This window comes from Panthera uncia, chromosome E3 (genome assembly GCF_023721935.1).
Source record: "Panthera uncia isolate 11264 chromosome E3, Puncia_PCG_1.0, whole genome shotgun sequence".
Taxonomy (NCBI): domain Eukaryota; kingdom Metazoa; phylum Chordata; class Mammalia; order Carnivora; family Felidae; genus Panthera; species Panthera uncia.
In genome coordinates, this window is record NC_064815.1 from 17,632,847 (window position 1) to 17,659,262 (window position 26,416).

General features: G+C 52.7%; 3 protein-coding genes across 12 annotated transcripts; 2 read left to right on the plus strand and 1 right to left on the minus strand.

Moving 5' to 3' along the window:
- The first annotated feature begins 960 nt into the window (after positions 1 to 960).
- PHKG2 (phosphorylase kinase catalytic subunit gamma 2) lies at positions 961 to 9,914 on the plus strand. 2 transcript variants are annotated; one of them, XM_049638655.1, is made up of 10 exons: positions 961 to 1,060; positions 1,462 to 1,574; positions 5,923 to 6,098; positions 6,374 to 6,428; positions 7,479 to 7,544; positions 7,636 to 7,799; positions 8,709 to 8,799; positions 8,894 to 9,047; positions 9,120 to 9,245; positions 9,347 to 9,914. In XM_049638655.1, exons 2-10 carry the CDS (start codon positions 1,480 to 1,482, stop codon positions 9,638 to 9,640), a joined length of 1,221 nt encoding a protein of 406 aa, XP_049494612.1. In that variant the 5' UTR covers positions 961 to 1,060; positions 1,462 to 1,479; the 3' UTR covers positions 9,641 to 9,914. The 2 variants fall into 2 exon arrangements, with proteins under 2 accessions (XP_049494612.1, XP_049494613.1); XM_049638656.1 differs by having other exon boundaries at positions 1,051 to 1,132.
- Positions 9,915 to 9,978: 64 nt separating this feature from the next.
- Positions 9,979 to 13,658, minus strand: CFAP119 (cilia and flagella associated protein 119). 9 transcript variants are annotated; one of them, XM_049638660.1, is made up of 10 exons: positions 13,333 to 13,637; positions 12,978 to 13,009; positions 12,405 to 12,470; positions 12,090 to 12,259; positions 11,461 to 11,531; positions 11,311 to 11,360; positions 11,143 to 11,230; positions 10,991 to 11,060; positions 10,819 to 10,905; positions 9,979 to 10,216 (listed from the first exon to the last, which is right to left on the minus strand). In XM_049638660.1, the coding sequence occupies exons 1-10, from the start codon at positions 13,534 to 13,536 to the stop codon at positions 10,038 to 10,040; spliced, it is 1,017 nt and encodes a 338-aa protein (XP_049494617.1). In that variant the 5' UTR covers positions 13,537 to 13,637; the 3' UTR covers positions 9,979 to 10,037. The 9 variants fall into 9 exon arrangements, 8 of the variants coding, with proteins under 8 accessions (XP_049494617.1, XP_049494618.1, XP_049494621.1 ...); XM_049638661.1 differs by lacking the exon at positions 11,311 to 11,360 and having other exon boundaries at positions 11,143 to 11,259; XM_049638664.1 differs by lacking the exons at positions 11,143 to 11,230; positions 11,311 to 11,360.
- Positions 13,659 to 13,728: 70 nt separating this feature from the next.
- Positions 13,729 to 25,917, plus strand: RNF40 (ring finger protein 40). The gene is made up of 20 exons (XM_049638653.1): positions 13,729 to 14,113; positions 14,222 to 14,425; positions 14,838 to 15,005; positions 15,141 to 15,282; positions 15,978 to 16,184; positions 16,734 to 16,855; positions 16,954 to 17,100; positions 17,194 to 17,268; positions 17,972 to 18,091; positions 18,188 to 18,367; positions 18,541 to 18,676; positions 19,514 to 19,635; positions 19,720 to 20,147; positions 20,234 to 20,351; positions 20,472 to 20,621; positions 20,799 to 21,011; positions 21,090 to 21,215; positions 22,437 to 22,577; positions 22,688 to 22,789; positions 24,675 to 25,917. The coding sequence occupies exons 1-20, from the start codon at positions 14,006 to 14,008 to the stop codon at positions 24,849 to 24,851; spliced, it is 3,186 nt and encodes a 1,061-aa protein (XP_049494610.1). The 5' UTR covers positions 13,729 to 14,005; the 3' UTR covers positions 24,852 to 25,917.
- The last annotated feature ends 499 nt before the right edge of the window (positions 25,918 to 26,416 follow it).

Sequence of the window (26,416 nt, forward strand, 5' to 3'; positions counted from 1 at the left end):
CCCCCCCCCCCCCCCCCCCACTGCTGATAGTCTAGCGTTTAGACGCTCAGCAAATATTTATTGAATGAGTAAGTGAATGCCAGGGTTGAGCTATGCACTGAAAAGGCTTATGAAGTAAGTTGCTCCGGGCAGTATCACACACAATTTGGCAAGCTTAGAACAGAGTGTGATAATCCCCCAAGGCTTTTAGGAGGCGGTGGTGGAAGACTGGGAAATGTATAACCCCAAATGGTGAGCACGAGGGCTTTGGAGATACTGAAGAGGCGCAGCAACCAGAGGACTAGGAAGCCTCTTCTGGTTGACAGGCTCTGACTCGTGTAAGTCCTCACCTAGTGGCACGTGGGGGTCCAAGCTGCATGCTCTGAGCATTTTTTTTTAAGTGTTTACTTTTGAGAGAGCAAGTGCACAAGCGGAGGAGAGACAGAGAGAAGGAAACAGATGATCCTAAGCAGCCTCTGCACTGACAGCAGAGAGCCCAATGTAGGGCTTGAACTCACAAACCCCTGAGATCATAACCTGAGCCGAAGTCAGATGCTCAACCGAGCCACCCAGGCGCCCACTCCAAGCCTTTTAAAAGCAGGGAAGTGACTTCTCAAAGCAGGCATTCCTGCTGCCAGGCTGCCAATATAAAAGTTTAAAAAAGAGCCAAATTCAGATAGTGATGCTAGGAGGAAAGGAAGGGGCCATGACCAAGTCCGGGAACCTGAGATGCAGCTAGTCCCGCGACCCAGATACTCAGAAGCCACGCTTCCGGGTAAACCTAACTTCCGGGTACCGTTGGAAGCCTCCAAGCCCTCTAGACAACGAGCTCCGCCCCCTGCTGTCCCCAGCAGATCCTGTGCACTAATTGGCTGCATCTGAAGCCCCGCCCTAGCGCCCTAGCCTTCGGTAACTCCGAGCTCCAACGCCCGCGCCAGCCTAGGGACTCCCCGCTTCCTATTGGACTACGAACTTCCAATCGGAAGGGACTTTGAAGCTCAGTCTTCAGGCGGCGCTGACCACTCGCCGACAGGATGGGGGCGGGGCCTGAGGTCGTTGCCGGCGCCGCCCTGGGAGTAAGGTAAGGAACTGGAGGCGAACCCGGGACAGAGAGGCTTCGCGTCGACCCTGGCTTCTCTCTCCTCACCCGCCGGTGAGACTGCGCGAGACCCCACGACCCCTCCCAGTGCCCGCCCAAGTGCGCCTGCGCAGCAACAGCCACCTGCCCGTGTGCCCCTTCCTTTCTTCCTTAGCACCTTTTCCCTTCCCCTCCCCCGTCCCCCTCCCTGCCCTGCCACCCTTCCCGCCCCCTAGGCCCTTTCGCAGGGTCTCCCCAGTCCTGATCCTTCCCCCACCCCGTCCCTATCCCCCAGGATCCTGGCGCCCCAGCCGCAAGGGCTGCGCCTCCGCGAGCCGCGATGTGTGTCCTCCCAGAGCCTGTGGGCCTCACTGCCCTCCCTGCCCTCCGTTTCCTCCACACAGGCCCCCACCACCTTCAGAATGACGCTGGACGTGGGGCCGGAGGATGAGCTGCCCGACTGGGCAGCGGCCAAGGAGTTTTACCAGAAGTACGACCCTAAGGACATCATTGGCAGGTGAGGCTTCATTCAGCCAGAGAGACAGAGTTCCAGAGAGATGAGGTCCTAGCCAGAATACACGATTCCACCTGAGGGCTGGATAGTTCTAAATGGGAAGGAACAGTGGTTAGTGGAGCAACATTTGGTGACTAAACTCTTTCTGAGCCAACCTCCATTTTTTCCAAATTCACACATTTATGTGTTCAGCAAGCATAGTTGAAGTAACTTACTGTCGGCCAGACATGAAGCTAAGCACAGGGAGGGTAGAAGAGTTGTTTGTCCTCCAAATGAAGTGACTGAAAGAGACACAAAAAACGTTCAAGTAGTATCAGGCTGTGTAAATAGTGTGATGGGGCTGATAAAACCACAGCTTCCCCCCAAAGGGGGATATTTGGGTCTTGAAGGATGAATAGGAGTTCAGCATGCAGAGAATAGAAGGAAGGCCTCACTTGTAGAGACAGTGCAGATACACTTACTCATCAAAGATTTCCTAAGCATGTATAGTGTGCTGGGTGCACTGTGTGAGGCACTAGGAATACAAGACCCACAGGTTTTCTGTTTGCCTGGAGTATATGCTAGTGGTAGAGATGGAGGATAAACACAAAAACAAGATAAAGGTCATCATATGCTGGGATGATGGAATGAGAGTAATTAATGGGACTGAGACTTGAAGGATGAGAATGAACAGCTTGTGAGTTGAGATAGGATATATTTGGGGCAGAGGGAACAGCACATGCAAAGGCTCAGGCTAGAAAGCGCCTGTTCAAGCAATAGATAGAAGATCATGGTGGCTAGAATGTAGTAAGAGTGGCACAAGGTGGAGGAAATTAAGTTGGAGAGGTAAATAGACATTAGATTATGTAGGGATTTATGCCATGATAAGACATTTAGATTTTATTCTAGTGAAATTGGTGGTTTCAAACAGGGCAGTAACATGATCTGATTTACATATTTTTGATTTGGGGGTAGGAACTTAAACTTTCCATGCCTCAGCTATAAAAATAGACCCTACCTTGTAGGTTGCTGTGAGGATGGAAAGAATATGATACACTTTAAAAAAAAAATTTTTTCTTTACATTTATTTTTGAGAGACAGAGTGAGTGGGGGAGGGGCAGAGAGAGCGGGAGACACAGAATCCGAAGCAGGCGCCAGGCTCTGAGCAAGCTGTTAGCACAGAGCCCGACGCGGGGCTCAAACCCACTAACCGTGAGATCATGACCTGAGCCATCGTCGGATGCTCAACCGACTGGGCCACCCAGGTGCCCTGATACGCTTTTTTTTAATGTTTTATTTATTTTTGAGAGAGAGTGTGCGAACAGGGGAGGGGAAGAAAGAGAGGGGGACAAAGGATCTGTGCTGACAGCAGCAAGCCTGATACAGGACTCGAACTCATGAACTGTGAGATGATGACCTGAGCCAAAGTCGGACACTCAACTGACTGAGCCACTCACATGCCCCTTAGTATGATACTCTTAGAACACTTCCTGGCATATGGTAAGTGCTCAACACAAATGTGTTATTACATTTAAAAAAGGTTATTCTGGCTCTTGTGTAGAGAATGGATGGGAAAAGGACAAGAGTAGATGTGTAGAGATCAGTTAGGAAGCTACTGATGGATTCAGGCTAGAGATGGTGATGTTTAGAATAGAGGAGCGGTGGTAGAGATGGGGAGAAGTGGATAGATTTAGGTGATGATTTGAAGAGAGACTTGATAGTTTCCTGAAAGACTGGTTATGGACCATGAGGGAAACGAAAAGAAACAAGAGTAACGTCTCAGGTTTGGATTTGAGCGCCTGAGTACTGTTTACTGAAATGAAGAAGTGTGAGAAAGATCAGATTTCTGGCAGGGGCAAGCAAGTCAGGAATTCCATTTTGGAAATATTAAGTTTTGAGATATCTACCTGGAGCTGTCAAGTGGGTACATGTGTCTGGAATTGGAGAGAGAGCTGGGCTAGAGCAATAAATCAGAGGCGTTAGCATATAGATAGTAGTTGGTGAGAAAATAGAAACGAAAGGGGGCCTAGGCTTAGGCCCTGAGGCCTGTCACCATTAAGGGGTTACAGAAGGAGGAGTCAGTAAGGGAGACTAAGATATAAGATAGCACCTGTGAGTTAGAAATAAAAGCACAAAAAGAATGTGCCTCTGGAAGGTTGGCATGGTCTGCTGTGACCCATGCCGCCCAGGCCAGGAAAGCAGACAGGGGTGTGGCTATTAGATTTGTTCAGACTCTTTTAAAATATATCACATGGAGATGTCACAAAGGCCTTTGGGATCAGGAATTCTGGAGAGGACTCAAGGTTTGAGACACTGCAGCAGGAGCCAATTGCACAGTTGGTATTTAAGTCCCCTGGGACTGGTTGGAGGTCATCAGGGGGGAGAAAGTGTCTGGAAGAGAAGTGAGCTGAAATCCAAGTCCTAAGCTGACATAGGGTTTCAGGACTAGATAAGGGAGGATTCACCGAGGCTGGGAAGAACCCTTAGGGAAGGACAGTGTTTCCACTGCCACAGAGTACAGAAAGACCCATTTTGGAGAAAGCAGGTCAGAGGGTAGGGCCCCTGTCATCTCATTCTGGCATTACAGTAGTAGCATCCTCCCTGGTCTCCACTGTCTTTTCCCTGCATAGTAAATTACCTGCATACTTTTACTGAATGACTTTTCCCAGAGTACCAGTCTATTCATGTATAAAGGCATGAAGCTTTAAAAGAGCTTGATGCATTCTAGAAATTGATAAGTTGTAAGTCACTGAAATAAATATTGAATAGCAGAGTAATAGCCAAAGATGAGGCTGAACAGAAACTGAGACCATTTCTGAGTGATGGGTGAAGGAACTGGGATTTGACTTCTATCTTGCAGGTAATAGGGATGCAGTATGGAGAGAAAACAATTTTAAGTGCACTATAAGGTTGGAATTCTTAGGTCTCATTTCAAAAGAGCACAGTTGTTCTAGGGGGTCCCACTAAGGAATGAGGGAACTGTTAGGGAATTTAAGCTGGAAAACTTTTCAGCAATGAATGACATGATTCTTATGACAGGACTGTCATAAGCAGCTCATTCTGGAAGCAGTGTGGTGGATGGGTTGCAGTGGCTGAGACTGGCAGCAGGGAGATCAGTGGGGAGGCTGTTAACAGCTATGGGGGTGGAGAAGTAGGAAACAGAATTGAAAAAAACACAGAATGGAGTGGACTGGTTGCATGTGGTGGATTGTGAAGGAGAGGAAGAAGCCAAGAACTGTACCAAGATTTCTAGCTTGGGAGTCTGGTTGAATGGCATTGCCATTTAGTGGAGATCAGGAAAGTGAAACTGTGAAGTGGCCAAGAGTAAGGCAGTAGGTGTGGGGAGCACTGCGGCAGCTGGACGGGTCTTGTCCCACTTAAGATGGGAATTCGTTTTGAAAAGAACAAGAATACGCTGACCAAACAGCGCACTTGGCCAGAGGGTCAATAGTTTATATCTCTCGATGGAACTAGAGATGTGGTTGACAGGCATTCTAAGCAAAGGGAGTTACGTAAGGGCAAGGAAGCCTTGAGAGCACGGCAGTAAAGTTATGTGGAGGGCAGCCAGGGAACCAACGTAGGAAATGTGGTGTGAGGGCCGATCTTGGAGAGATTTGCACTTAGCCTGAGGTACTTGTAGGGTCATATGGAATTGGTGACAGATTCCCAGCAATGAAATACCTGTCTGGGACTTTCTCTTCACCATGCCAAATGGGCTTTTCTGCTTCTATCTCCTTAATGTTTTTCAACATCTCTTCAAGATGTTTTTGGCCACGTTTCAGAGCCGGCAAAGTGGAAGCCCAGAGACCTTAGGTCATTAGGTTACATGGAGGTTAATTAGTGGCAAATTTGGGGCCTACACCAAGGTCTCCTAATTCACAACTTTGGTCTTCCAGTCAATGGTCCAATATTTATTTGGAGCCCCTTGCACTTGACGTATTTTAGGAGAACTTTGGGATTTGGGTGGGGTAATCAGGGAAGTGTGAGTAAAATTTGGAGTGAGGTTTAGGTCATTTCTTCCCACTTTCTCCTTGTGGGGTTCCAGGGCAAGCAAGAGGCAGGCTCTGGAGCTCAGTGTGGAAAAGACTTGCCTAGACTTACTCACGGAGGGAGTGGCAGAAACTGGGTTCAAACCCAGGACCTCCACCTGCCTTCTCTGTGAGATTTGTGTTGCACCTTGCTGGGTATCCAGGTTGCTTGCTGAGGCTACTGTGAAGCTACTGTAGATCAGAACAAGCTCCTCGGGAGGCAGCCTTGTCGCCCAGATGGATCTTCGGAATCTGGTGCAGTGGGTAAGAGGATGCCGAGGCACCACTCTGCGTGAAAATGACAGAGCAGGAGGCCTGACTCTTGTGCTGTCTCACTCTGGCAGAGGAGTGAGCTCCGTGGTGCGCCGTTGTGTTCATCGAGCTACTGGCCATGAGTTTGCGGTGAAGATCATGGAGGTGACAGCTGAGCGACTGAGCCCCGAACAGCTAGAGGAGGTGCGAGAAGCCACGCGGCGAGAGACGCACATCCTTCGCCAGGTCGCCGGCCACCCCCACATCAGTGAGGCTGCCTTCCCTGCTCCTGTTAGCTGACAGCCACCTCCTGCTGGCCCTGCCCATAGCCCCGTTCCCCCCACACTGCCTCCATGCCTCTGCTCCCTTCGTCATGGCTCTGCTCCACCTCAAAGTGTGGCCAGCCTTTGGGTCCCTACTGCCTCCTTTTGGTTCTCCTTCCTTCCCAGTAACAGCCCACTGCCACCTTGGGGTGGAAAGCCCCTATAACATGCATCCGCTCCTTTCCATCTCCGTATTTCTACCTTTCTGCCTCTTTCCCAGTCACTCTCATCGATTCCTACGAGTCTTCTAGCTTCATGTTCCTGGTGTTTGATCTGTGAGTATCTCCCTGCCCTGATCTGAGAAGCCTCCTCCTCCCCTGCACGCGTGGCCCCAGCCTGACAGCGCAGTGGGCTAAGACTACCTTGCTCACACCTTCCTGTACTCCTGGCTTTGGCCCCTCTCCCTGGGTGCCCTGATTGGGCAGGTTCTTCCAGAATGTTAGTGACCAGCCAATTTAAAAGGGTCTTCATGACCCAAGGGGCCACTGTCCCAGTCCCCCATGGTCGAAAGGTTAGCAGGGAAGAAAAGGCTGTTTTAAGAGCTGACCACTTATCAGCAGGTTCTTGCTCATCTGTCTCTCGCTGTTTTAACACCCTACCACCTTACATGGTGTTTGTCTCTGCCCATCATTTCGTTTTCTGGGTAGTCTGAATCTGAGTGTGAGATGTTAGAAAATATAATGTAAAGCAGCGCAAAGGTACCTCAAAAGAGAATGGTTTAAATAGCAAATATTTAAGAGAGACCCTTGGAAAAAATTCACAAAGTCTTCATACAGAAATGACCCTCTGCAAAAGTTGGCCGGGGGAGGTAGGAAGTGTCTGTTACCTCATCACACAATGTTGCAAAACACTGATATGCCCCCAGTCAACTCCGGATTTCAAGGACTGATGCAGAGTTGCAGTTAATAACCTCAATTTTTAAAGACAATATAAAATAAGCAAAATTCAAAATAAAGTCCTATTCAACTTTTTACTACTGTTAACTGTAAAATTTTGGTCATGGTCTAGATTCACTTTAAAAGGTCTTCTTCGAGTTTACTCTCACATAATAAGGACCTCCTATAAAATAATTGTTGCAAGAAGGTACTTATTCTTGCTAAAATAACCCTCTCATGGCACAGTGCATATATTTCAACTACCAATCCCCTGGGCCAAGCTGCCCCGGGCATCCAGTTCACTCTTGGAGCACTCTGTCTCAAGACCCTTTGTTTGTCTAAGAGGAATCTCTTTACTGGCCTCTTCCGTGGTATTTTCTATGAGCCACTGGCTTATTTTCTCAGCCGCTTGTAAGGTACACCTACCTCCCAATCCCTCCTATCCCTTAGGATGCGGAAGGGAGAGCTGTTTGACTATCTCACAGAGAAGGTGGCCCTCTCAGAAAAGGAAACCAGGTAATGGCTGAGCCTGAGGCCGGTGGGGTGAGCAGGGGGCGGGGTGGGGCCGGGCAGGGAGAAGCAGAGGAGGAGACTGCACCTCCCTCAGGTCCATCATGAGGTCTCTGCTGGAAGCAGTGAGCTTTCTCCATGCCAACAACATTGTGCACCGAGACCTGAAGCCTGAGAATATTCTCCTAGATGACAATATGCAGATCCGACTTTCAGATTTTGGGTTCTCCTGCCACTTGGAACCTGGCGAGAAGCTTCGAGGTGAGGGGTCCTGGTGCCCTAAAAGGCTTGGGAGGGAAGGAGACCCAGACCTGAGGCTGGTTAGCTGGGTCTGATAATTGAGTACCCAGGTAACCAAGCAAAGAGGAGAAGACAGTGAGCATTTGCCAAGTATCCTCTAGGTGCAAAGCATTGTATGTATCTCACAGTGGGCTTCCTGATCTGGGGTGGGGGTGGGTGGAGAGTCATTTTCAAATGAGGTAGGCCTAAGATTTCCTGGAAGTATGCCATGGAACACAGTTTGGCAGTTGCTGGGATGAAAGAATTGGTACCTGAAGTGATAGAAGCAGCTAAAAATAATAGGATCAATAATAGGATCAAGTCATGGCGGGCTGTGCTTTAGGAGTCTAGACTTGAGCCCGAGACCACAACGGGGAGCCAAGGAAGGCTTTTAAACAAGGGACTTACTCAGTATGAGCCTTAAGAAATCCTATATTCCCACTCGTTCTCCTTGGTTTGAGTGGTGATTCTGCCACACAGAATAGAGTTTATAGGAGGAGGAGTCCATTTGGGCAGAAAGGAACGTAGAAAAGATTGAAGTTTTGCTTTCCATTTATGTTATACATGTAAAAACGTGGCACAAAGTTGTGTAAGGAGTGGGTAGGTTGGGTTGCAGGTGGCAAATGATATGCTTGGGGAAGACTTTGAAGTCCATCCAAAAATGAGGTTTTCCCCAGGAAGGCCACCAGGAACCTCGGTGGGTATTTGTGTTGTGCAGCAAGGTTAGGGTCTAGTACTGCCCTCAGTGGAGGGCAGGCAGGAGCAGAATGGGAACGCTTATGGTCCTGGCAGCGTTGAGGCTCCAGCAGAGGTCTGGAGTTAGGGGCCCTTGAACAGGCCCTTGAGTTAGGGGTCTGGTGGCATCCATCAATCTCAGCTCTCTCTCCCCAGAGTTGTGTGGGACCCCAGGGTACCTAGCACCGGAGATCCTTAAATGCTCCATGGATGAAACCCACCCCGGCTATGGCAAGGAGGTCGACCTGTGAGTTTATGGTCTCCCCCCACTTCCTTTCTCCTTTGTGTCTTGTCCTTCAACACATTTGCCTAGCCCTGTCTGACTCTGGTCTCTTTCCCAGCTGGGCCTGTGGGGTGATTTTGTTTACACTCCTGGCTGGCTCGCCACCATTCTGGCACCGACGCCAGATCCTGATGTTACGCATGATCATGGAGGGCCAGTACCAGTTTAGTTCACCTGAGTGGGATGACCGTTCGGACACCGTCAAAGACCTGGTGAGCTGGGGCCATGAGAGGGTGAGGAAGGAGGCCCAAGAGCTGCCTCTCATGCTCTGGGGTTTCCCCTAGATCTCAAAGCTGCTACAGGTAGATCCTGAGGAGCGCCTGACAGCTGAGCAAGCCCTACAGCATCCCTTCTTTGAGCGCTGTGAAGGCAGCCAACCCTGGAACCTCACCCCCCGCCAGCGGTTCCGGGTAAGCCTGAGAGTGTCAGCGTCTGGGCCTGTTCCTCTGTCCCATGATCTTTCTCCTATGGTGGATGCCCCACTGGAGCTCACATTGCCTCTTCTTCCCAGGTGGCAGTGTGGACAGTGCTGGCTGCTGGACGAGTGGCCCTAAGCACCCAGCGTGTCCGGCCGCTGACCAAGAGTGCACTGTTGAGGGACCCTTACGCGCTGCGGCCAGTGCGGCGCCTCATCGACAACTGTGCCTTCCGGCTCTATGGGCACTGGGTGAAGAAGGGTGAGCAACAAAACCGAGCAGCCCTCTTCCAGCACCAGCCCCCTGGGCCTTTTCCCGTCATGGGCCCTGAAGAAGAGGGGGACTCCGCTGCGATCACCGAGGATGACACCATGCTGGCACTGGGCTAGCACCTCAGCCCAGGGGAACCCCAGAAAGCAGGACTCTCCCGGAGGAGGATTTTTATCATTCCAGCCCTTACGGGCTCTGGCCTCAGGCCCCCCTGCCTGGCCATGCCGCCACTGATATATGACCATAAAGACCAGCCCTGTACACCTGTCCCCACCAGCCAGGGCTTTGGGATCAGAGCTAAGGTGGAAGGGCGCTGCTGCTCGCAACACCATGCCTAGCCTTGTCAATGCTGCCTGTGCTGCACCTGCAATAAAATCTGCTGCACGCCCGAGAGAGCCAGTGCCCTATGTCTGCTGTCTGGCTTCAGCGGGGAAGCCCAGAAGATGCTCAGGAGGGGTGGGGGGGCGGGGATGGGGCTGCTCTGCCCCAGGCCTTTATTGGGGAAAATGCTGGGGGTCACTTGGTCTTGTTCTTGCCTTTGCCAGGAGGTAGCTGGAAGGGCCGCTCTAGGATGGTCAACTTGCTGTTGAGCCTTTCCTCGCTGGCTTTGAGCCGCTCCTCTATCAGCTGTTGGAGCTGCCCCAGCTCCTTGCTCATCTGGGTCTTGATGTAGGCTCGCAGGATGGAGACCTGGCCTGCAGAGGCAAGGAAGAAGGGGCAGGTCAGCAGAGATGCCATGGGGCTGAGGGATTGCCCCTAGCTGGGCAAACACAACCTCCAAGGTGCGCCTGGGGCTACACAGGTAGCAATCAGGAAAGGCTTCAGTTCAGGAAAGGTCAACTAGCCCTTCTGTGGAGAGAGGAGGGTGGACTGGTCATGCTGGACTCTCTGGATTGCTGATGAGCAGATAAGTGGCCTTACACAGGTGATTTAATCTTTGCATATCTCTGTTTCCTCCTGTGTACAATGTAGATAGTGCTAGCACCTAGTGCCTAGGACTGAGGGAGGGTTAAATGTAAGATGCTTAACACAGGGCCTGCCTGGCACCCTGTTACTGCTAAATGTGTGCTGGTTGTTACTGTTTGGTTTTATAATTATCCTTTTCTGGAGCTCCTCTTCCGCCCCCCCCCCCCCCGCACTTTTATTACCTGGTTTGTCATCTTGAATTTCTGCATAAGGAATCATTTGGAGAAAGGACACTGTGCCTAAAACAGACCTGAAGTCCTGATGTGGTCTAACCCCTTCATTTTATACTTGCTCCAAGTCACAGGGGAACCTAACCCTTCCAGCTCCTCACTTGGCTCTTGCTCTGGCTGGACCACTGTTTCCAGCTCCTCCTCCTGTGGGGTGACTGCCTGCTCTCCCACCTCCTCGCCTTCTTTCTCTGCAGGCCAGAAGCAGGAAGAGGCTTCAGCTTCAGCTCCAGCCCCAGCCCCAGCCCCAGCCCCAGCCCCAGCCCTCTTCCTCACCTGTCTCATCCTCTGGCCAGAGCTCAGGCGGCTGTAGCCCTATGTAAGTCAAAGATAGGTCCAGCCTCACCTGGGAAGAGGGAGGAGGAGGGAGGCTGAGAGGAGGGCATCTGCACTGAGTGAAAGGGGGAGATGAGAGGTGGCCTCTGTACCTGGGGTGTGAAGACATATTTGTAGAGCTTGAAGTGGCGGAAGTAGGTGTTGACCACATAATCTGCCAGGGCAAGCAGCTGTTCCTCCCTAAAGAGGTTGATACTGAAGGGAGGCCGCTGTGGGGATGATTGGGAGTTAGGGGACTGACCACCCCCAGGAACCCTGACCTTTTCTCCAAGTGCCTGGCAGTCCAGGAGCAGGGAGAGCCCCTTGCAGCCTTCAGAGAAAGATGAGGGTGACGAGTGTGAGAGAGGGCAGGAGACTGGGCTAGACTTTATCTGGGGGGAGACTGAAGATTCCATTCCAGAGGAACTGACCCTGAGTCCATGGCAAAAAAGAACACTGGTGAAGTAGCGGTAACATTCCTCCACGTTGCCCAAGGGGGTTGCTGAGGGGGGAAAGCAAGATGTGACAGTGAGTCCCCTCCCTGATAATCATTCATTCATTTCACTCACTCACCAGCTACTTATTGCACTTTAGAAGTGAGCAAATCTAGGTTTAAGTCCTGGCTTATTTCAGTAATTCACTCAACAAATACCGAGTACCCTGTGCACTGTTCTAGGGCACTGAACAAAACAAACAAGGTCCCGTCTGTAAGTGACATACAATCAAACGAGAAATATGTAATTTCACCTCTTGTTAAACATTGTGCAGAAAAACACAGTTCTAAGAATAAAGTGGGGGGGGGGTGGAGGAGGAGCTGTTTTATTGAGCACTGTGTGTATATTTACATCTATTACACACAATATTTCTCAGAACAGTCTCATGAAGTTGGTGCTGTATATGAAGAAATGGTTTCAAAGCTGAAACAACTTGTGTGTGGTCATATTGCGTGTAATGACAGAACAAAGATTCCAAGGGAACTACTGCTTCCCTTGGTCACTTTTGCCATCCCAGTCTCCTCTGTCCCCTGGGCTCAAACCCTTAGGTAGCCTGACCCTCTCACCCACACAGGCCTTGTGAAGATCTTGGAGCAGAGCACAAGCTGTTGATGTCTGTTCCAGTGAGAAGCCCTGCTGGCGGCAGAAGATGAGTGCATGGGAGAAAAGGTCCAGGATGATGGCATCCCGCAGGCTCTGCTCAGGAGAGCCTAGCCCCAACAGCTCAGCTAGCACCCTTAGGAGAGAGGAAGGAATGAGCGAGCCTCCCCACACCGATGCACCACATGCTCTGGAGTTGGGCATTCTTCCCGCCCTCCCAGCCCAGCCCTCTCAATCTCCCCAGGAGACAGCTTCTCTGCCCTTCCCTCATCCCCCCATACTCCCTCATCTCCTCAGTGTTGGTGGTCTTCTCCAGCCTGTGCATGGAATGGATGTCCAGGTATTTCCTGTTGTAAGAAAAGAGGTGAAAAGGTTGGTGGCCATTGTGCATTAGTCTCCTGGCAGGGCTATGATGGCTACAGCATTGAACTGGGAATCAGGAGACCTGAGTTTGAGGATTAGCCCTTCCACTACTCTCTCTGGATCCAACTTTCTCCACCTTCAAATAAGGAATATGGCTTAAATGAACTCCTTTGGTCCTCTTCGTTTATAAAGCCAAGGATTAGGAAATTTAAGCTCTTGTCTCTGCCACTCCTCATGTGGCTTCAGTGTCCCCATTTATACAGTGCTCCACAGCAGTTGATATTCCATTTACATCCTTAGTCTTTGGCTCCCTTCTTCCCATCCTCCCTCGTTGGACTGGGGAGGCAGGAAAGCTGGAGACCTAGTCATCTTGGGTAATTGCAGTTTCCTCATCTGTAAAATGGGTAATGCTCTAGCTGTTTGACAGAACTTTTGGGGAAGAATAATGTAAATGTAAAGTGTAACTTTTCCCCAAGGCTCTTCACACTCACCACATGCAGATCCGGGGCCGGGGCAGTGGCGGCTGCGGAGAGAAAGCGGATTGGGCAGGCAGAGCTTGTCCCTGGCCCCAGTCCCTGACCTGTTGCGGATCTCCAGCTGGCCTAAGAACCCGCTAACTTGCCTTCTCATCTTAAAGATTATGTACGAGCAACGCCGGCAGGCCAGGCTTTGATAGGCCCTAAGTACCATTCATGAGCATTTAACAGTCGGAGTTACACACCCCCGCCTCTTCACCAAGGCACTCAGGAAACGTCTTGAACTTTAATAAACATAACGGCGGGTGGCGCCCTGCCGGGGAGCCCTTTTACAAACATTCATGAGCGGACCACTCTGTCCCGCCCTCACCGGGAACAAGTTGGCTGCAGGATCTTCATCCGCATCTACCGAGGCCGCGGTGCCGGACTCAGGCCGCACACCTGTTGCTATCCGCATGACGGACTCATCCACTGAAGTGAGTTCCCTCTCGGGTTCCCGCTGCAGTTCGGAGGGCTGTTCAAGCTCCGACTGCATCTTCAGTCCTAGGAATTGGCTGGACTTCTGACGGATCATCTCGTCGCTCCTCTTTGCCGTGGGTCACCACTGGCTCTGTCCCGCCCAGGTCCTGGGAACGCCGGTTCTCGGGCAGCGACTGCCAAGGCCTGGCCCTCTAGCGACGCCTCAGCCAATCGGCGCCGTAGAAAGACCGGGTGCAGCCAATCCGCAGGGGGCGTCTCCCTCCGTTTCAACGGCGACCGTTGCTAAGGGAGCTCGTGGAGGGAGGGAGGAAGTGTAGGGCGCTCGCCAATGAGTAAGAAGAGAATGCGCATGCGCAATAAGTTTCAAGCACCGCCCCCGCGCCCTCCCTTCAAAGTGGCTGACCTGAGGCAGGCGATGCCTTTAGGACTAGGGAATGTAAGTGCGGTGTCAGTTGCCACGGGAACTGTTTACTGGCCAATCACCGAGAGAAAGAGGAGGTGTTCAGAAAGAAACCAAACGGGACCCTAGAGGTGGGACAAAGCGCGACCAATAGAAACAGGAAATGAAGTTTCGCCACATCCGGCATTGCCTGCGGCGCTTGCGCTCTGGGCTGAAGAGGCCGGTGACGTCCGGTGAAGTCCAAGATGGCGCTAGGCTGATCCTGCTGCAGGTGAGGGGCCCGGGGCTGGCGGGGGCGAGATCCAGCAGGTGTGTGCTGGGGTGCTTGGGGCTGCGGAGCGCTGGCAGCCTCCACATCTATGCTCTCTGTCTTCTGCAGGTGACAGAAGTGCCACCTACGCCTGCCCGACGTCCCTCGGGAGACCCTGCGCCGCTCCTCGTCTCCGCGGCCATGTCTGGACCCGGCAACAAACGCGCCGCCGGCGACGGGGGCTCAGGGCCCCCAGAGAAGAAGCTGAGCCGTGAAGAGAAGACCACAACCACGCTCATAGAGCCCATTCGTCTTGGGGGCATCTCTTCCACGGTTCGTGGCTCCTGCCTCAGTCCTCACAACTTGCCAGACTCCCATCTCTGTTTTGCGTCCAAATCGTCCAGAATTTTACTCCCAGTTGCCCAAGCTTGGCACGGTTCACTTTACAGAACACACTGTTGAAGGAAACGGAGGACACGATTTTTGCCTTCCTTTTACAGATAAGGGAAACATGTTCCCAGGGGGCATATGACTTGTCAAAGACTTGAGAGTTAGAAACAGGTAGTAGCAGAACTCACAACCAAGATGCTTTCTCTGTGGGTGTCTGAGCCTCTTTAAATCCTGTTAGCGGTTAGTCTGGGGATTTTCTCTTCTCCATTCCAGTTGCTCTCCTTTCTTTCTCTCTGTGATTGGTTTCTTGGGCCCTGCTTGACCCTCTCCTTGGTCCCTTTGTTTTCCTTGGTAGGAGGAGATGGACCTGAAGGTTCTGCAGTTCAAGAACAAGAAACTAGCAGAGCGGTTGGAACAGCGACAGGCTTGTGAAGATGAACTCCGAGAACGAATTGAGAAGCTGGAGAAGCGGCAGGCCACAGACGATGCCACACTTCTCATTGTCAATCGCTACTGGGCCCAGGTGGACGCCCCTCTGCTTTCCAAGACCTGGCCTTGATCCTGCTGCCAATCCTCAGACTCCTCTGCTGGGAAAAGGGGTATCATGCTGGGAAGCACCTGAGGGATTTGTAACATTTTTGGTGCTTTCTCCCTTCAGCTGGATGAAACCGTGGAAGCCCTTCTCCGACACCATGAGAGCCAGGGGGAGCTGTCTTCAGGGACAGAGGCCCCTGGGACCCAGGAGGGACTGACACGTGATGAGACCCCTGTCACAGAGCCAGGGACATCAGAGCTGAGGGGTAGGACCGGAGCCCTAGGATCTGGGGAGCTCAGTTAAGCTAAGAAAGGTCCTGGAATGGAGGGGACTTTTACATTAGTCTCTCAAATTTCCCGCCGGTCTTCTCACTCATGCGCGCGCGCGCACACACACACACACACACACACACACCTGATTTCATGTTTGGGTGGCAAAAGTGCAGTGGATAAGACCCCAGGCCCCGGGCTTTGGAATCTGAGTGACTTGGTTCATAGTGCGTGTCATGTTTCACACTCATTTAGTTGAAAACTATTAACATTGAGTACTGGTTCAATTAACTGGTTCAATTAACTGGATCAATTAACATTGAGTACAGCCTCAGAAGAAACAAAGACAGGAAGAAACGTTGGCCCTGCCCTCGGGGAGGAAGTGATTTTAAGCCATGAGTAAAAAGTACAGGGGCCCTTGAGAGGGAATCAGTGTATGCACACATGTGTGTGGTTCTAATTTAGATGGAGAAGGCTTCCCTGAAGAGTGATTTGGGAGCTCTGTGGCCTTGAGTAAGTTATCTCTCTGAAATAAAGTTGTATCACTTTGAGGATGGGGATACCAGTGTATTACAGGCATCGCGTATGTTGATTCAGTGAGCCGTAGAGTGAAGGGCTCAGGCTGGAACATCGTACGGAGTGGTGGTAATTGCTGCTGTTATCCTCACAAAGGTCTGTCCATCCCTCGCAGAGCCTCTGCCGGTGCAGCCGCGGCCCCCTCTCAGCGAGCCAGCCTTGGCTTTTGTGGTAGCACTGGGCGCTAGCAGCAGTGAGGAGGTGGAGCTCCAGCTGCAGGGCCGGATGGAGTTCTCCAAGGCAGCTGTGTCCCGGGTCGTAGAGGCCTCAGACCGCCTACAACGCCGGGTGGAGGAACTCTGTCAGCGAGTATATAGCCGAGGTTGGTTCTTCCTTCCCCATCACACAGGTGTCTACCCCCATTTGCATCTTGATTGTATCCCCTCAATGCCCCAAGCCCAGAGGCAGCCATAATTCTCCAAGGAATAAATCAGCCACGTTCTCAGGGAAAGGGGTGGGTTGTAGATGGGGCCCTGGCTCTGATTCCTGGGGTTGAACTCTAGAGAGATGGGTGGGAGGAGTTGTCGATGCTTATGGGGCCCCTGCCTTCTAGCTGGAGACCTCTTTGGAACACTTTGCGCAAATTTTGGTGGCAGTTGTTGATCCGCAAGGCATAGTAGCAAGTGCCTGGGCTTTGCAGGTTGACAGGCTTCTCCCAGCCCTAGTCCTGTCATTCTAGCCTGGGCGTTCTTGGTAAATGGCTCTCTTCTCTGAGCTGGTTTCCTCCTTTGTACAGTGGGGATAAAGACTCCTGGCTTTGTCATGAGAGATTGGCAAGACAGCTGGTGGATCACATGGGCACTCACAGAATGAGTTAGTACTTTGCCCCATTGCCTTGGACTTCGCTCTTACCCGAGCCCTGCCTTCCCAGGGGACAGCGAGCCCCCCAGTGAGGTGGCTCGGGCGCGCACCCGGGAGCTGGGTCGTGAGAACCGGCGACTGCAGGACTTGGCCACCCAGCTACAGGAGAAGCACCACCGCATCTCATTGGAGGTGGGATTAAAACCGGGGCAGGATTTGGGTTAGATGGGCACCCAGGTTCTCAGGGAGCCAAGTCTCTTGCTCTAAGCATCTTCCCTATCATTGTCTAGTATTCTGAGCTCCAGGATAAAGTGACATCAGCAGAGACCAAGGTGCTAGAGATGGAGACGACGGTGGAGGACCTGCAGTGGGACATCGAGAAGCTGCGCAAGCGTGAGCAGAAGCTCAATAAGCATCTGGCGGAGGCCTTGGAGCAGGTGGGGCTAGGGTGCTGGGTCAGATGGAGTCAGGGCTAAATACTTGGAGTCCTTGCTTCTCTCCTCCACTCCCATCTATCTGTCTCTCTACAGCTCAACTCTGGCTACTATGTGTCTGGGAGCTCCTCGGGTTTCCAGGGGGGCCAGATCACACTCAGCATGCAGAAGGTGAGCAGCCGCCATTCTTGGCAGCCCCTCCTGTAACCTTTTATCTACCTTACCCATGAACGTTCCCTCAGAATTAAGGACAGACCACCCACATGGTCTCTGAGGCCCTTGCCTGTACTCATGCTGCTTTGTCTCATTCGTTTACATATTCAGTAAATACTGTTGAATGCTAAATGGTAGGGACTGCTCGGAAGCAGGCATATCAGAGGACAATATAGACAGAAACCAGAGGTTTTTTTGGAGTTTGGGTTCTGGTTGAGGGAGCAAATAAGTACGTAGTACATAAGGTGGCGATAAGTGCCTCAAAGAAAAAGCATAGAAAAGAGACCAATGGAAATATGTTGGAGCTGACTGGCGTTCTTAGCTGGGTAGCTGAAGAAGGGCCTCACTGAGCGGGCTCTGTGACTTCTTGGTCGTTGCGCTATTTTGTGGTGCTGTGAGGGTCACTGTTTCCTGTGAACTCTTTATTTCAGCTTTTTCTTCAGGTGTTTCAGGAAGGCTTCCCTGACTCCCTGTCAGCCTTGGTTGCCAGCACTGACCGTGCAGTATTTTCTCCCACTTACCTGGGAGCCCTTAGGAAAGTGCTTGGGTTTGGCCTGTCCTTAGGGCTTCAGAATCCATCATTGTCCCTGTGTGGTGGGGATGGGAGGGAAGCATGCATTCTGGCCTGGCCCTACCTGCCATAGTCCCTCTCGCTCCACAGTTTGAGATGCTGAATGCAGAGTTGGAAGAAAACCAGGAATTGGCCAACAGCCGGATGGCAGAGCTGGAGAAGCTACAGGCCGAGCTTCAGGGGGCTGTGCGGACCAATGAGCGCCTCAAGGTGGGCTGTATTTAGGCCTGGTAGGGCCTGAGCCTGCCAGGTAGTTGCTGGGCCCTGAATCCTCCTGCTGATCACTTTTGGGCACCTTGCTCCTAGGTAGCCCTGCGGAGCCTTCCTGAGGAGGTGGTGCGGGAAACGGGGGAGTACCGGATGTTGCAGGCCCAGTTCTCACTGCTCTATAATGAGTCTCTGCAAGTGAAGACCCAGCTTGATGAGGCCCGGGGGCTGCTGCTGGCTACCAAGAATTCCCACCTGAGACACATTGAGCACATGGAGGTATGGCCCTGGAACAGACTTAGGGTCAGGGCCTTTGGAGGCCTTGTGTGCTACCAGGGATCCCTTGGGAATAAATTCTTCCTAAGCCACTGAGGCCTGAGGTGGGGGGGAAGAAGAGAGGGGTTTGCCAGAGGCTAAAGGGTTGTGTGGGTCCTTAACACCTCAACCTACAGAGCGATGAGCTGGGGCTACAGAAGAAGCTGCGCACAGAGGTTATCCAGCTGGAGGACACGCTGGCCCAGGTACGCAAGGAGTACGAGATGCTGCGCATCGAGTTTGAACAGAACCTGGCGGCCAACGAGCAGGCGGGTATGTGGTGAAGACGGGGTGGAGGTGGGGCCTTATCTGGGATTGCCGGTCCCTGGTGGGGGGCTACTGCTTATCCAGATGCAAGGGGTTAAGCCCCTTCCTTTTGCAGAGCCTCCTGTCCCTGGCCAAAACAGGGATCATAGCACCTGGCTCAAGGGCACAGTGAGGGTCACAACCAGCTGAGGTGGCTGATGGAGCAGGCACAGCCAGAAGATGAGCTGTTGGCCCTGTCTGTGGTTATCTGGCCTTACAGTGTCTTTCTCTTGGAGGTATTCGTTCATTTGTGGATGTATTAAATCTGGCTCTCTTCCAGGCTTTGGGATTATAGTAGTAAACAAAATTCAAAGCATCTTTGCTATTGTGGCCTAGTAGCGTAGTGGGGGAAGACAACAAAGTAAAAAATAGAAGGTGTATATTAGATAGTGGCAAATATATCAAGAGAAATAAAGCAGGGGAGAAAGATATGAAGTGTTAGAAGATTGTGGTTTTGGATGGGGAGGTCAGAGAAATGGAACTCAGAAGATGACATCTATTTAAAAATATGAAAGAAGCAGACTAATTTACTTCAATGAATGTTACAGTCGTGTGCTCCTTTGAAGGAAATTTGGAAATACCGAAAAAAGTCTACGTTAACAGAAATAACATAAACAGGAGGTTCGAGAGTTTTCTTCTAAGCCTAGGTTATTACTTTGATAAGGTCACACTCCGTACAGGGCCTCAGTTTCCCTCTCCTTCACAATGGGAGTGATGGCTTTGGCTCCCCTTCTCCCACCACTGAGGAGTTGGGCTCTTAGCCCAGAGGCCAGTCTAACCCCTTACTTTCCAACCCTCCCCCAGGGCCCATCAACCGTGAGATGCGCCACCTGATCAGCAGCCTCCAAAACCACAACCACCAGCTAAAGGGGGATGCCCAGCGATACAAGCGGAAGCTGCGGGAAGTGCAGGCTGAGATTGGCAAGGTGAGGAAGGGGATGCCTCGGAAAAGCCTTGGCTAGACCCCAGTAAGCACTGTCTCACCTCAGCCCTGTTCTCTATCTTTGCAGCTCCGGGCCCAGGCCAGTGGCTCAACCCACTCCATTCCGAACCTGGGCCACCCAGAGGACTCTGGCCTCAGTGCCCCAACCCCAGGGAAAGAAGAGGGTGGGCCAGGCCCTGTCAGTGCCCCTGACAGCAGAAAGGAGGTGGCTTCAGTGCCTGGTGCCACCACTGCTGCCTCCTCAGCAAAGAAAGAGGAGCTGGCCCCCTCTGAGGAAGATTCCCAGGCCTTAACTCCTGGGTCCCAGGGCCCCTCCTCCCGGAGCCGAGAACCTGAGGCCAGGCCCAAACGGGAGCTTCGGGAGCGGGAAGGGCCTGGCCTGGGACCCCCATCTGTAGCCTCAGCTCTCTCAAGAGCTGATCGGGAGAAGGCCAAGGTGGAGGAGGCCAAGAGGAAGGAGTCAGAACTCCTTAAAGGTCTCCGAGCAGAGCTCAAGTGAGACCCTGTTTTTGTCTCCTTTCCACCCCTGCCAAAGTGGCCTCTGGCCCCAGTCACCAAGCCTTCCTCCTGTGCTTCTCCAGGAAGGCCCAGGAAAGCCAGAAGGAGATGAAGCTGCTGCTGGACATGTACAAGTCAGCACCCAAGGAACAGCGGGATAAGGTGCAGCTCATGGCAGCCGAACGCAAGGCCAAGGCTGAGGTGAGGGCAGGTAGGGCCTGTGGGGCATACACAGAGGCTGCCCTGGGGGGTTCTGACTAGAGCAGGGCCCTAGGTCAGCAGGAAGCAGTGAGGAGAGCTAGCTCTTTCTGGTGGCTGTAGGTCGATGAACTACGAGGCCGCATTCGGGAATTGGAGGAGAGGGACCGAAGAGAGAGCAAGAAAATTGCTGATGAGGATGCCCTGCGGCGCATTCGGCAAGCCGAGGAACAGATCGAACACCTGCAGCGCAAGTTGGGTGCTACCAAGCAGGTATGACCCCCTTGTGGTCCCCTGCTTCTGAATATTGGGATACCCTTAACTCCTTGATGGGTACTCCTAGCAGATGCTCTGGGATCACTCTGTGGTCAGTCCTTTTTTCCTGTGGTTTCCCCACGATCATCGTGTCCATCTTCCGTTTTCCATCTTGTCCCTGTCCACCTGCTGCAGGAAGAAGAGGCTTTGCTGTCGGAGATGGATGTGACGGGTCAGGCTTTTGAGGACATGCAGGAACAAAATGGGAGGCTGCTACAGCAGTTACGGGAGAAGGATGATGCCAACTTTAAGTTGATGTCAGAACGGATCAAGGCCAACCAGATTCACAAGCTACTGCGGGAGGAGAAGGATGAGCTGGGCGAGCAAGTTCTTGGCCTCAAGTCCCAGGTATGGCAGCCCTGGGCTGTAGGGTGGAGCTGGAGAGGCACCAGCTCCCCAGCACTGAGTCTCCACCCCTGACCTCAGGTGGATGCCCAGCTGCTGACTGTGCAGAAGCTGGAGGAAAAAGAGCGGGCCTTGCAGGGCAGCCTCGGGGGTGTAGAGAAGGAGCTGACGCTGCGCAGCCAGGCCCTGGAGCTCAACAAAAGGAAGGTGAGGCCAGGCCCGAGGGCAGAAAGCAACCTGGGATGGTGGCTCACAGCTAAAGCCCTGCTCTACCTCCTCTCCCGGCCCAGCTCACGTCTCCAATACTTACTGTGTTCTAGTTCCTGTGCTGAGGCCTGTCTATGCTGGGTTCCATTTTGGTCTTATAACATTCGTAAGATGGTATTTGTTATCTGTTTTTCATAACTTAGGAAATATAAGCTCAGGCAGAGCAACTGACTTACTCAAGAAAGAGTGGACCTGAAATTGGGGCCTGGATCTCCTTGGCTCCAGAACACACGTTTTTTTTTTTTTTTGTTTTGTTTTGTTTTTTTAAGAGAGAGCACGTGAGCAGGGGAGAGGGGCAGAGGGAGAGAGACAATCTTAAGCGGGCTTCATGCTGAGCATGGAGCCTTATGTGGGGTTCGATCCCATGACCCTGGGATCGTGACCTGAGCCAAAATCAAGAGTCTGACACTCAACTGACTGAGCCACCCAGGCATCCCCAGAACTTGCGTCTTGAGCACTAAGTTGGCTAGATGTAAAGTAGGGATGCTGGTTCCTGTCACATAGTTGAATTGAAGTTCTGGAATGTCTAGGTCATGGGAAAGGCTTAAGATCAATGTTAGTTTTAGTTTGTTTTCCCTACTGTGCTTCCCCCCCCCCACATTTAATTCATTCATTAAAGCAGTATAATTCATCCCCTTGCCATGTACCCCCGGCACTGAGTGCTAGAGAGAACCTGGAATAAGAGGGTCCTACCGGGAATGGGAACTTCAGTCTTGAGGAGGTAGATAGCCAGATATCCCACAGGTAAAATATGTTACTGCAGATTCCAATAAACCTTGTGAAGGAAACTAAGGTGCTGTGAAAGAAAAATAGGGGGAGCCGGTCTCCAGAACCAACATGTAAGCTGAGGGCTGAGGGAGCCACTGGAAAGAAACCTGTATGTTGGGGGTGTTGAGGGGAGAAGAGAGAAGAGCCCTGTGGAGGTTCAGAGATACGAGAGAGAGTTATGCAGGTAGGAAGTGAGCGTGTCAGGAACTGCAGAGATAGAGGTGAAGGTGGAGAGGTCAGGAGGCAGAACTAGCTCCAGTGAAGATCCTGGACTTGATCCCAAGAGCAGGAATCACTGGAATGTCGGACATAGGCATCTGTAGACCATGGCTCCACATGCCTGACTCGCCAGGCTCAGGCGAGCCCACCCTTAACCTGTTCCACCTACCCCAGGCTGTGGAAGCAGCCCAGCTGGCCGAGGACCTAAAGGTGCAGCTGGAGCACGTACAGACGCGGCTGCGAGAGATCCAGCCTTGCCTGGCCGAGAGCCGGGCCGCTCGCGAGAAAGAGAGCTTCAACCTCAAGAGGGCTCAGGTGTGTGCATGGGGTAGGGACAGGGTTGTTCAGGGTCACTGATGTGGCCTAGGGGCAGGTGGTTCGAGATGAGGACCCTTGCACTTAGCCTAGCCCTTCTCCTGCCCCAGGAGGACATCTCCCGACTGCGGCGCAAGTTGGAGAAGCAGAGGAAGGTGGAGGTTTACGCAGATGCCGATGAAATTCTCCAGGAGGAGATCAAGGAGTACAAGGTGGGGCCGTGGGGCTGAGTTGTGCCCCAACAACCCAGGAATCTTAGATGGGGAGTTGGCGAGGGCTATAGTGGATAGCCTGGGGACCCCAGAAATCAGGTTGGATAGAAAAGGTGGGCAGGGCCCTAGTTGTGGAGAATCAAACAGCTGACGAATGTACATGTGCTCATGCCAGGCACAGTGCCTGGCCAGGTGTGGGAGGGCTAGGAACTAGCTCTAGTCTCTGATTTCTGGAAACTGACCGTCTGTTGAAGGAAGTAGCCAATATTCTGAGTGATGAGCGATATGATGGCTAACCCCACGGCAGCTCTGGGGGTTAGCAGGTTTCCTGGAAGGAATGTTCTCCAAGGGAAACCTGAAGAATGAGGGTTGACTGTGAGTAATGAGGATGAGAGGGTTCCAGCAAAGGGAAAGGTAGAGGTCCTTCACTGAGAGTGGTGTGCTGGAGCACAGATTGCTGGACACTGTAGTTGGAAGACAGAACGTAGGTTTTGTGATGAGCAGGAAAGCTGAGGGTCTTGAACAGTGTCCGATCCTGAAGGGTGTGGTGAGTCAGGTTGAGACGCTTGGCTTATCCTGTAGGTAGTATGGAGACATCAAGGGGGTTTAAACCAGAGAGTTATATGGCTGGATTTGGGCTAGAGGGGGTAAAGACTAGAGGCAGAGAAATCTCTTAAGCAGTTGCAGTCATTGAGGCAAAAACTGGTAGGGAGCTAGCCTCGGGTGTTAGAGACAAGTAGAAGAGGTGAGGAGATATTTAGGAGGCAGAAGTGCTTGGACTCAGGGATGGATTGATTCATGGAGTGAGGGAGAGGGAGATCCTGAGAGCTCCTGGGTTCCTGATTTGAGAAACTAGTGGCATGTGGTAGGATTAGGAAGACCTCAAAGGAGTAGGTGTTGGTGGACAGTGTTGTATCTCAGGGATGTTGAAAATGTGCCTTTGGGAGGCTGGCTGGGAAGGCATTCGAAGCAGAAGGACTTTCTGGATGATGAGGTTGGAGGATTGTCTGCAGGCAGAGGCAATGGTGGAAGCCAAATAGAACTGTGGTCACCCAGGGAGGGTCTGTGATATGATACGGGATGGGTCATTCTTTTCCCTTAGGAATCTCAAAGCTTAAATGATAAAGGAAGAGAAGCCTGCAGTTTGGCCTTGAAGGGGCAGGGGCAGCTGGGGGAGGCCATGGGGAGGCAGAGGAGGGTTTCTCCAGAAAAGATGGACTTTGATGGGGATGGTTTGACAGCTAAGGGAAGAGGTGATGCTGGGGTGTGGGCTGGCCTGGGCTTTCAAGCGGGGCAGAGGGAGAATGTCGGGGAATGTTGAGTTGAGGGAGTTCCTGGAGTTGGACATGAGACCTGGTGGCCGGTAGATGTTTCACTCTTGGTAGAGAAGAGTGAGTCCAGGGACCCAGCAGGATCTCTGGGCAGCACCAGGGGTGGGCCCAGTTGAGGGTGGAGATGGGAGATTTCTAGTGGCACTGCTATGCCCAGCAGGTGCAGATGAAGAGAAGGTAGATCGTCAGCTTCAGCCAGGATTGGGCTTTTGCCAGAGAAGGCCAGAGTGGCAAGAGATAAAGCCCCAAGGCAGGGGAGTCCCGGCTGGGCCTTTGGGTTATTGGCTTTTGAGCAGGGCGGGGAGAACATGTTGCCCACTGGCCACCACTGCCTGGGTTAGAATCCAGATTCTGCTACTTTCTGGTTTTGAGACCTTGGCCTCTGAGCCTCAGTTTCCTCATCCGGAGAGTGCCCATCCCCATCTCTCAGGGTTATGGTGAGAGTTAGATGCAGTCTGCTGTGTGGTGGGCTTAGCCTGGACCACCTCCTGCTGTCAGCTTGGGGTCTGGGGGCCATCAGGACTGTCCCGAGCTGATGCCTTTGCCTGGCCCAGGCGCGGTTGACCTGCCCCTGCTGTAACACCCGCAAGAAGGATGCAGTCCTTACCAAGTGCTTCCACGTTTTCTGCTTCGAGTGTGTGCGGGGCCGCTATGAGGCCCGCCAGAGGAAGTGCCCCAAGTGCAACGCAGCCTTTGGTGCCCACGACTTCCACCGTGTCTACATCAGCTGAACCCGTAACTCAGGGGACTTTGGAACACCCATGGACCCTGGGGGCTGTGCCTCCAGTCCCTCCCTCCCTGCCCCACATTCAGTGGCCCTTACCCTCCATTCCGGACCCTGGGGGCCCAGCCCCTCTCCACCTAGTTGGTTTGGGGGTCCCAGTGCATGCTAGTGGGAGTGAGATCTGGCAAGCTCAGTTATACCTTTTCCACACAGGGCTACAGCCTAAGGGGCATCTGCCCTGCAGGAAGGGTCAGCTGTGAGAGGCCTGAGGGTCCAGAGCATTCAACTGAGCTTCCTGGAAGCTGACCTTAATCCTTCTCCAGCTGTCTCCCTGGGCCCATCCCTGTCCGAAGGGTGAAATCCCCCAGGCTGTGACCTCCCACTCAAGAGGAGGCTCACTACCTGCTTGCTTATACACCCACAAATGAGGACCAAGGGTGGGCCAGTTTCCCCACCTCCTGAACTCTTGGGCCCACGGAGACTTTTCCACACTTGGGTGGGACTTCCCTCCTGTGGATTCACTGGGCTCTTTGGTCTGACCCTTATGCTAAGGGCTGAAGGAGGTACCCCCCTGTAAGGCAGGGGGGGGGGGCGGGAGCACTGTCCTCTTCTGGGAAACTCTGGCTGTTGCAGTCACCTTGCCCTCATCTCAGGGGTGCTGAACCAAGATCATCCGTCTTTATCCTAATCAGCCTCCCCCCACCAATCTGTTTCTCTCCCAAGCCCACTTACCCCACCTCATGCTTCCCAAACTCTGACCCTGCTTTCATCCTGGTGGCCTTAACTTCATGGAGGCATTATGTCCCAGGAGGGGAAGGGACAGACTAGCGGCTGGGCCAACTTCCGATCATTCCAGGTAGAGGAGCTTCATCTAACACCCTGTGACTGAGCCTGTCCCCATGATGCTACCTGTGCTGTCTGCCCAAGCAAACTCCCATGGTTGTGAAGGCAGCAGGCAGGGGCCTGGAAGATGGAGCTGCTGACAGGTGCAAGGGTCCATTCAGACCCACAAGCCCTGCTCTGGAGATGTCTTGTATAGGCTGTTAATGTTATGAATAAACATCCAACCCTCAGCCTGCATGCAGTCCAAGTAGCCAGGCTTCCTGCCCTAAACGTGGTCCCAGATTTTAGCTGCTACACTTCCGGCGCTGTCCTGCCTGGCAGGTAACCCCCCCCCGCCCCCCCCAAGGGCCTGCACAGCAACCTCGCGTTTCCCACCCCCAGCATCTAGTTACATTTGGATTGCCTTTGTGGATCCTAAACTGGGCTCGTGGGAGGAGCATGTCTGCAGGGAGAGAGCATCGTTCTCCACTGTCACCGGCCTGCCCCTCCTGCTGCTACGGAGGAGGGCACTCCCACGATCCCGGCGTCCCTGCTGCCCTGTCTGCACGCTCTCGCCACGCCCCTCTCAATAATTGGTCGCTGGGATGCCGGGGGTCTCGTACTGCATCCTGGGAAATGTAGTCCCTTAATCATCTGGTAACAAGGTCCTCCGTGGAGAGAGCCGGTTCTAGGGTTGTACCGGCCAAAGGCAGACCTGGACGCAATCTGCGGGCTATCCCTCCCCAGCGG